This window comes from Strix uralensis, chromosome 21, assembly GCF_047716275.1.
Source record: "Strix uralensis isolate ZFMK-TIS-50842 chromosome 21, bStrUra1, whole genome shotgun sequence".
In the NCBI taxonomy this organism is placed as follows: domain Eukaryota; kingdom Metazoa; phylum Chordata; class Aves; order Strigiformes; family Strigidae; genus Strix; species Strix uralensis.
In genome coordinates this window covers 11,184,382-11,194,473 of record NC_133992.1, presented here as the reverse complement: position 1 = coordinate 11,194,473, position 10,092 = coordinate 11,184,382, and the positions used below count along the sequence as shown (strand labels likewise).

General features: G+C 48.4%; 1 protein-coding gene across 1 annotated transcript; it reads left to right on the top strand.

Annotated features, from left to right (window-relative positions):
• Positions 1–115: 115 nt before the first annotated feature.
• On the top strand, positions 116–2,364 carry NDUFA8 (NADH:ubiquinone oxidoreductase subunit A8). The gene is made up of 4 exons (XM_074891228.1): positions 116–230; positions 323–486; positions 1,483–1,648; positions 2,119–2,364. The coding sequence occupies exons 1-4, from the start codon at positions 180–182 to the stop codon at positions 2,254–2,256; spliced, it is 519 nt and encodes a 172-aa protein (XP_074747329.1). The 5' UTR covers positions 116–179; the 3' UTR covers positions 2,257–2,364.
• Positions 2,365–10,092: the final 7,728 nt, after the last annotated feature.

Here is a 10,092-nt window from a genome sequence, read left to right as displayed (position 1 = left end):
GGCCACGTCGCCATGGCAACGGCGGCGCGGCCGGTCCCCAAGCCCCGCCCCTCGCGGCCCCGCGCACGCGCACGCTCCGCCCGCTGCCGGCCGCGCGTGCGCCCTCCCCGCGCCCTGCCGGCGGCGCGTGCGCGGCGGCGGGCGGGCGCCGAGGGGAGCTCAAGGAGAGCGGCGCCGCCATGCCGGGCTCCCTGCAGGTGCCCTCCCTGGAGGAGCTCGACGTGCAGGAGGTGAGTGAGCGCCCGGCCGCCGCCGCCGGGCCTTTCCGCCGCGGGCCGGCGCCCGGGCGGGCCGCCCCCATTGCCGCTCTGCCCCGCTGCAGGTGAGCGTCAGCTCGGCCGTGCTGAAGGCCGCGGCCCACCACTACGGCGCGCAGTGCGACCGCCCCAACAAGGAGTTCATGCTGTGCCGCTGGGAGGAGAAGGACCCGCGGAGGTGCCTGCGGGAGGGACGCCAGGTCAACCAGTGCGCCCTCGAGTTCTTCAGGTGAGCGGGGCCCCCTCCCCGCGCCCCGGGGGCTCCCGGGCGGAGCGCCCCCGGCTGCGGCCGCTCGCTGCCCGGCGGGGCCTTCGCCTGCCCCGAGAGCGTTCCGGAGCCTCTCCCGGTGTAGTGCATCCGTGCCGAGCTCTGTTATTCGTGCGCTGGCAGTCACTCGGTTTAATTAAAAAAGCTGCTCCCACCGCGACCTTCAGAGTCTCTATTGTTGCTTCTTAAACTTTAACTCTTAAAAATAGAGGCTGTGCCCTCCATTATTTGTTTATTTATTTATACCTTTATTTATCCTTTCATATGAAGCTCCATGGCCTCTGTTCCAGAATAGGTGGCTCAGGTTTTTGTTAGGTTGACAAAGGAATGCTGGGGGGTAGTGGGAGGCCTACTGCTTCTGCACCTTGCAACTATATTATGAAATTTAGGAAACCAACCTAAGCGTTGCACTGTCTGTCCTCTCTGTTTCACAGGCGAACTTACTGTGAAAGCTCGAGTCGATACACCATTTGCCTCTTCTGACCAAAAGTGTAGATCCAAGGCATGTTGCTAGTAAAAGGCCTAGTTTAATTAGCTCAAAGCATGTCCGCTTCCAGTATAGCAGCTAGTAATCAGCAACCTCTGTTCTAAGCATGTCTTCTTGAGCTTAAGACATCAAATTAGTTTGGAAGCTTTAGAGCATTCTATAATATACACTAAAACAAAAGATCTCATATGGAGGAGCTGTGTATGTCTACTTAGCAAGGATACCTTCCACATATTAGTTAAGTTATTGCTATCCCTACTTGTAGCTACAATGATACAAATTTAACTGGTATTGTTATCAAGTTCTGTTTAATGATGCTTCAGATACAGACTTCTCTGAATACGTTAAATGTTCCCCAGAACTTAAAACTACAAAAACCACTATCACAAGTTGAGGTTTGAATGAGTAAGAGAGAAGAGCATTAAAATTCTAACGCTTGCTAATGATTCTCTTTCTGTGATCTCTTACAGGAAAATTAAGACGCACTGTGCGGAGCCGTTTACCGAGTACTGGACGTGCATTGACTATACCAACTTGCAGGAGCTCCGTCGATGCCGGAAGCAGCAGGCAGTGTTTGATAACTGTGTGCTGGAGAAGTTGGGTTGGGTGAGACCTGATCTGGGACAGCTCTCTAAGGTAACTTCCTACCTTTTTGATCAGATAGCTAGATTCTTCTCTCCCTTCTTCCCTGCATTTTGTTCAGACCAGGTCTCAAACTCTTCTCCCGGCCAGAAGGTGATTCATGAACTCAGCACTGGAAGTTTGTGGACTTAACAGAAGTCAGGACTCTGTCAGCGTTCTTCAGGGTTGCTTTCCTGGAAGACTTGCACTTTTCTTAGTGACACTTACTCTTGATTTTTGCTTTTCCTGGTGCAGAGGCCTTTCCTTCAGGAGTGAAGCTCACATGCATGTAGAACTACTCTCTAGTTCTGAGTGAAATACCCATCCTCTCCCTTTTATTCTGGAGATGGGAGCTCCCATCAGATCAACAGTGTGTCCTTAGTGTCGCCTGGTACTTCTTGGTGGTTCTTCTAAGTTCTGACTCAATCTAGCTTTTCTATTAAATGCTGTGAGAAGTTGTATCATTTCTTCCTTTTTCTTTCCAGGTTACGAAAGTGAAGACAGACCGTCCTATGCCTGAGAATGTCTATCACTCTAGACCTAGACCAGAGCCAAATCCACCCATTGAAGGAGAGCTGAAGCCTTCTCCCTTTGGCAGTAGGCTCTTTTTCTGGTCCTGGTAAAATGGGCAGGCTGTGCCGTAGCTACAGCACAGAGACAGATTGCTTGCAAATGTAAATTGTCGGGTATGTGTTGGGTATAACTAATCATTAAAGAACCCCAAACCATTACATGGCTTGGTAGACTTCTTTAAGCATACTCACACATCGTAGTAACTAAAAAAATGTATTTCCCTGTTTTGCACAGTGCTGTCATGTAAATGTACTCCAAGTCTTTGACTACTGCTTCAATCAATCAAAAACTGGTGTGAGACTTTATTTATTTGCTTACTAAGAATGCTGCCAGTTGGGTCAAGGAAACTTTTGAGAACAAACAGGATGTTAATGTCTTCCCTTAGTCTTGCAACTGATAATCGTGCATTTTTTTCCAAGGGACTCCTGTGTAGGTGTAGCCTAAAATCTGTCTTGGAGCAAGGGTTTAGTCAAATCTGTGGCTTTTGCTAGGTATGAGGTCAGTACTCTTCCTGACATGAAGATCCTTGTTCTACTTACCAGCTACTTGCTCCTCATGCAGCTGGGTTTGTGGCTTCCTTTTTTTTTTTATTTTTTATTGGGGGGCACAGACTACTTCATCAGAAAAATCACACTAAATTTTCAACACCTTTAAGGAAAAATGATCTCCTAAAGGATCTTCCAGTCCCAGTGTAAGAAGATGTCTTGTTTTCTGTCTCGAGGCCCTGACTTGAGGGGCTTGGGGCAGATTCTTCCCATTGTTTCACTGTGATAATCTGTTTGATAGAGGAGTAAACGAGCTTTAATTGATCTTTTCTACAACATTTAAAAGTCATGTGTTTCATAGAAAGTAGATCGAATCTTTTGTCCACTTTCACCCAATAGCAAGAACCTTATTACAGAGGTCAGAAAAAATTAAATGAGCTTGTTTTCACAAAGCCAGGTGCAGTTTAGGTTGCTCTGGGCCAGATTGTGTAGCCTGAGCCATAGCAAAGACTTGAATAGTGCTTTGCTCCTTGAGTAGCCTGGCTGGTACTAGGATCTGAGGATTTACTGTCTCCTTGTTTGGGGTAGGATTAAACTGTAATGGGTCTGTAGCTGCAGCATATGTTTCTGATCCATGGAGCTAGGGGGAAAATTGTATAACATTTATCTAAAAATAGCTCATGCACCGTGTGGCTCATGGGTTCTTGCTACTTTCTGCTTGGGTGTGTTGACTGAGACTCAAAGCAGGTGCTGTGGCATACATGTTTGCATTTTAATGTACATATCAGGCTGTCTTAGCAGCTCCTTGTCTAAATCTGTGAGACGGTGTGCACCTTTGCAGTTTCTTGCAGATCACTGCCAGCATTTCAGAGCAGCCATGTACTGCTGAAGAAAGATAACCCCTTTCCTGTGGAGACTGAAATTAGGACAAGCTTGAGGTCTAATTACATTCAGCTGAGTGAGTGAAATGAGGTTTGGCCAAGCAGAGGATAAATTGTTCTGGGATGTTAACACGTGTCACATCTGATCTTTTGTTGCTGACCCGCTCCAATAGTTAGGCAACCTCACAGAAAGACTTTTTAGATATTACTTACTAAGTTTTGCTAATAACTTACTATTGTCAGCATAACATATGAACATCAAAAGCTGAACATCTGCTTTTGAATAAACAGGCATGGGCATTCCAGTAGTCAGCCCCTAATCATAATTAAAGAGTATTTTTCCCATTAAATTGCTTCTGAAAAGAATGACATGCATTAATAGGGGGGCAATTTTTTTAAGCAGCCTTTTATGAACCCCACCCTTAAACTGGCTAGTACTGTAAGCAAAAAAAAAAGTGATTTATGCTGCAGCCTCAGAGGTTTAAGGTTGTTCATCTGTTTCATGACAGCTGAATCTGCTACCTCTTGGATGGTTGGTCCAGTAATGATGCTCTGACCACGTTTAAAAGTCAGATTTAACTATCTGCTCACCTAGAGTCCCTCTTCAGTTTCAGGCAGGAGTGGGCAGGTGAATGTACCAAAGAGAACAGCAGAGGAAAACAATGAAGAGATAAAGTCAAGTAGAATTCAGCTGTATCATGAGCACTTCTTTCATTAACCTCTTTGAGATAACTGCTTCTTGTCTTTATCTCATGGCTGACTCTCTGCAAAAAAAAGTGTTGCCAGAGGTCTGTTTCTTGGCGCTTCGGACAGTGGCTGAATCTAGCTGTTTCTGTTCAAAATCGTTGCGTGGCTTTACTCAAACATAGATGCCCCCTTTGGAGCTGTAATGTTTTCTTGGAAACTTTAGAACAAGTGAGTGTCAAGATTGAGTAAAGACCATAAAAGTATTTTTGAGGAATGTCTCTTGACATTTTTTTGGCAGATGGAGAGCAGACACATACAGATACAACACAGATATTTTACTGGCGATGTGAGAAGTGTTATTTGTTATGTTGTAGGCTCTTAGTTCTGCCAGAGCTTCTAATCACGTGTGTCGAATTGGCAAAATGTTAAGCCAGCATCGTGATAGCTTGCCACACCGTGGGTTAGATTAAGCAGGACCTGCTCTTTCAGATTATGGATGGGAAGAGTAAAATCCTAGTGTAATTTCTAACCTCAGTAAGGTAGAAGGGTGTGTTTCTGGCGCAGCAGAACTGTGTGGCGCTAACTGAACAGCAGCCTTCTGAAAGGAAAATTTCCTCTTCGAGACATCTGGCTGTTTGACGTGCCCTGGTCTCAAATGGCTCTGCTGAGCTCCCAAGGCGAAAGAGCTGGAGAAGGTGTGCTTTTAGCCAAAAAGGCCAGGAGTCCACCAGTGACTCCCGCTCTGCTTACAGCCACCAAATCTGAGCCAGTGGTGGGAAGTAATTGGTTTTATTTAGCTTCCTTGCAAGTTTCATAATTCTGTTGCATGTCATATTACACCTATTATCCCTGCTGTAAAATACACTTCTAGGAGTCAGTTCAGGTGGAACCAGCCTTTCAAGCATTTGTAAGCTGAGATTGGCTGTGTAAACCACTTGTGTACTCCCCTTCCTCTGCCTTCAATTGCAATGTGGTTCTAGAATAGATAAAGAAGGTAATTTCCCCCACCCTCATTCATAAGAAAAGAAAAACCTGTGTCTTTATACCTGGGATTCATCGTTTTAAAGAACCTTTACCTCCAGAACAAGGATACTCCTATAGAGCTAGAGAAGAAAGTTGGAGCTCAGGATAACATTGTAAAATCCTCTTGAAAGCTTGTTGTGTACTCTTGTACTAGACGAGTTTTGAAACTAGAATCCATCTGGGTATTAACAGGAGATTTAAGACTCCCTCTTGTGGCGGCATTAAGCTGATCCTGGGCATCTGCGTGAAGATTCTGCCATCACGGAAGTCCAAAGGCTACTTCAGTATTGCTACTAGAAACTTGGTTAGGTCTTCTGTCTTTGCCACAAAATTCACTTGAACATTGTCTCTACTGGATTTTTCCTACATCTAAAAATCTCTTGAATTGAGTATGCAATAAGAAGAGGAAGAATAATGGTTTGAAAACGTTCTGTTCACCCCGATCACATTTGATGTGACTTAAGGAAGTTAAGGTAGAGCCGAAGTAGACGGAGGTGGTTGGGAAATTGCAGTGTAAATTGTATTTGCTTCTCTGGCTCCAGAAAGGGGGTGTCCTGGTGCTGCTGAGAACAGGATGGTTCTGAGCCTGCGGGGCTGGTGCTAGCAGTGTGTGACAGGCAAACAGGGGAAGCAGATTAACTGCAGTGTTTAACTTAATGTAAAAGCACATTATTTCTCTTTATTAGGAATAGACATGACCTTACCGAGTGGTATTAATAATGTAACCCTGTGCTTCTGTTAATAATTTTATGGTTATGGTTTTTCATGTGAGCCCTTCTAGCTGGGGACTTGATCTGAATCTGACACCTTCTGCATGGTTGAGTGTGGTACAAACAGTACTTTGGCAAAAGGAGAAGGTCTGAGAAAATATAGAACGGCAAACTAGAGGCAAGAAACCCGTAGTGGTTTTTTGGCTATTACGGCAGTAAATCAGCCCTGCAAGCAGAAGCAGATGCTGACAGGGGGGTGGGTCCCAGACCCCAAGGGCAGGTGAGCAGTGCTGCTCGCTCAGCGGTGCAGGGCTTATTCCTGGGTTTGGTTTCTTGCTGCTTCAACAAGTGTCTCTGCTCCCTTACACGTGCTGCCAAAGCTTCAGCAAGCCTGACGCCCGCGTGGGTGTGGGTTCCTCTCGTGTGTGATGTCTGCGCTTGGCGGGAGCCGCAGCGAGGAGAGCTGCATGGCCGGGGTGCTCCCCATCCGCCCGGCTACTTGGGAGCTGCTCTGGGCTATCGCAGGGCTGGGACAGGCACAGAAGCTGCTGGGACACGAAGAGCTTTGCTGAACCTGCCTGGATCCAGGAACAAGGGCTCAAAGAACAGAAATGAAAGCCTTTAATAAGGTAAAAGCTCTTCTCTCCTGCCTGCATCCCAAGCATCTCCCTGTTGCTGCTGCCTGCGAAAGAGCTTAGATCACGTTTGTCTGTTGCAGATGCCTGAACAAAAGGATTCCAACCTGCGTGTTCCCGTGCTCTCGGCTGGGCTGGCGAATGCAGATGGTTCAAGTGAGTGTTTCGTTCACGCTGTGTTCTGCAGCACAAAATGGCGAACAGCTTTTGCTGTTTTGATAGGGTTTAAATTAATTTCTCCCTTCTCACCAGGGGAAATGAGGGCTGGGAAGAACGGCCATGCCTGTTGCTTTGTTAAGCTCGGCTTTGGCTCCGATTCTGGCACCAGGAAAGCAAATAAAATACAGGGAAAGGTAGCTTTATAAAAGAGCTATGGGTCTGCTCCCAAGTTGATAGGTTGAACCGTACAAAACAGCGACTCTGAGGCATTGCTCTAATATTTGTAAAATCAGCATGGCAGCTCTGTTAAGGGCTGTGAGTCACCCTGAGGGTGGTTCAGCTCTTTATAAGTAGTAGCACAGCCTTCTGCTTCCATGCAAACGGGAGCGAGAATTTTAATGGAGTCAGAATTACCCCTTTGGTTAGAGCACCGTCTGACCTCTGCTTTGTTCTTGCTGCCTCCCGTTTACAGCTGTGTGGAGCGTGGAACCTGACCCATCTTTGTCTGGGAGAAAAGGACTGGATAGAGCCCTTAAACATGAATCACATCAATTGTCACCGTCCCCCCCGCCACCCCTCCTGTCCCCGGCCCGCAGCTCTCTCCAGACTCCTGCGTCTGAGCTCTGCCCGGCCGCTCCTGCGGGACGTGGTCAGGTGTGGCCCGACTTGGCTTTCGTTTCCAGGAAGCTGCTGACAGCAGGCCTGACCCCGGCCATGTGCAGGCAGCAGGAGGCTCTGCCTGTCCCCAGGCGCGGCCTCGGGCGCTCGTGGCAAGCCTGTGCTCCAGGCTAAACAGAGGAAGGTGAGGGTCAGCAGCGGAGAGCTCTGCCCAAGACTCAGGAAGCACATTTTGGCAGAGGAAAGAAATACAATACAAGCAGGGAGGGAAACTCAGCTTCCATCCAACCCCCTCCAAGAAGCTTTTGGCTCCCTACAGCTGCTGGAGTCTTTACTATCAGTTATTGGGCTCTTTATTGTTACAGGCTTTCTTGTGTTTGTTTTCTGTCTTTACACCAGCATGTTGCAGAGGGGAAAGAGCGGAGCAATACAGGAGCAGCACAGAGCGGAGGGTAGAGCCCTGCGCTGGGGGACAGGCAACCCGGCTTCCCTTTCCTGCCTGTCACTATCTCATTGTGTGGCCTTGGGGCATGTCACTTCCCTCTCTGCCCTGGCTCCTCTGTGCGATGCGGTGGTTCCACCCAACACAGCTCTCCCGGCTTGTTTACTCTTTGTAAAAATGTCTTTGTCCTTGTGAAGTGTCTTAGAGCAGTGGTAGAGGAAGCTCTGCAGGGCCGGGGCAGGCAGGGACCCATCGCTGGAGGGGAGCCGCAGCTGAGCGCTCTTCTCCTTCCCCAGAGCGAGCGGGTGTGGAGAAGGTCTGTGTGAAGGGGTGGGAGATGAGAAGTGTCACTCTGAGCACTCTTGGAAGGGTGTTTCCCAATTCTCAACAGCACTGGGCCTCTCCTGCCTGTCAGAGATCGTAAGGGCAACACCCTGCTCTCAGCTCTGCGCCGTCCTTCGCGGCAGCGGCAGGGCGATGCGTGGCCGTGGCCGTGTACGGGGAGCCAAGGAGCAAGGGAGGCGCTTACAGGAGCGAAAGTCCCCAAAACACACGTGGCACCAGTGCACGCGGCGCTGGCCCTTGCGAACCCCGCTCTGCTCCCCATCATCGCTTGCTTAGAGCCTTTGTTTCTTCTAACCATGAGTGAAAACAGTTGTGGGATGCTGTGTTCAGGGCATGACATAATCTGAGTCTGGGACTCTGCTGGAGGAATCCTTTTGAAGATTTACTAGTCTGGCTAATTACAATAAAACTATAAAGGTGCTGCACTCTAAATGATTAACAGTTAATAACTGGAGGTTTCTTTTTTCTTGTGCTTTTTGCTAGGAAACAAACCAGAGCAATTCTGGCTACATCAGTGGCGTTTTCTTTCAGGAAGGAGGTGTGCCAGAGGCACGCTAACACATTTTCACAGAGGCACTGTCCATCCCTGTGTTGCTGGTAGCAGATAATTTGACTAAAAATCTAAGTCACTTCCTTGCTCCTTTCCCTGTGTGTTGCCTTTCTGCGTTTCTTTAAGCTTGTGCAGTGACAATAGCCTGCAGGATTTACCCGCTGTTTGTTGACATTTTTACTTTCTGATGCGCATCCTTACGTTACCCTGTAGAGTTCGGCTGTGTCAACCCCAGGGGGATGGTTTGAGGAAAGGCAGCGTTAGCTGGAAATGCCCCCTCCACCCTCATTCCCTCCCCAAACACCCACATTAACAATGCACTTAAAAATTCTGAATATCTACTTCCATATATAGTCCTGTTTAGCTGTTATTGTCCTTAAAATATTTATTTGCTATTCATTCCAGCATCTTTATCAAGTTTCTGAGAGGATGTGTCATCGCATGCCCTCTGTAGTAAGTCCATAGTTCTCTCTGCGCTGCACCTCCGTGTTCCTGCTCACCTGTACCTGCCCGTGTGCTGCCACCTCATCTCCGGCTGCTCTGCGAGGGCTGTCCCAGAGGTGTAGGGGGTCACACAGGCAGGTACCACCCCTGTAGCTTCAGCACTGGTGGCCCACGGCTGTGAAATTCTGTGTGCTAAACAGAAGCTATGAGAGGTGAAGGTATGGACGTGGGAGAGCGATGAGGGAGGGGCGGGGCTGGGCTGGAAGCTGGTGGGAAGCGGTAGCAGCGTGACACCCCCAAGACTCTGAAGCCGCAGAGAACCTCGGTAACTCCAAACCCCACCTTGGGGTTTCTTCCAGCTGTCACAGGCCAACTGCCCCAGGGATCTGGGGGGAGAAAGGCCAAGCCCCACAAATGCTGCTGGAGCCCCGTGTCCACCTGTCTCCAACATTTCCAGAGTACCAGCAGCTCCCCAGGAGCGACCAGAGCTACTGGGTCCTGGCCCCAGGCCCAGCCCGTGGCCGGGATGTGGGTGGCTGGGCCCTGGTGCAGCAGGCAAAGTGCTGTCGGAACAAAACTGAATTGAAGTGATTTTTTTCCTCTCCCCTTGGCCTGCGAGGAAATCTTTTTCCATTTACTATAAAACATGGTCCTTAATAGTGCTGAAGTGTTCTACGTATTTTAAATAAACATGAGTGGATTTGAGCCCAGGAGGACATGAAAGAATGCAGCATTTGCAGGGTACCGGCCCGGCACACATGTCAGCAATTTGGCTGCCTTGTGTACTTTGGCTTTTAAAAAAGCATTTAAAAGTAAACAAATGAAGGAAAATCTGGCAGCTGGATTTCAAAGTAAATTGCTTTCAGCTGATATACCCTGTTTCCAGCTTGCTTGGGTAGTATCAAGC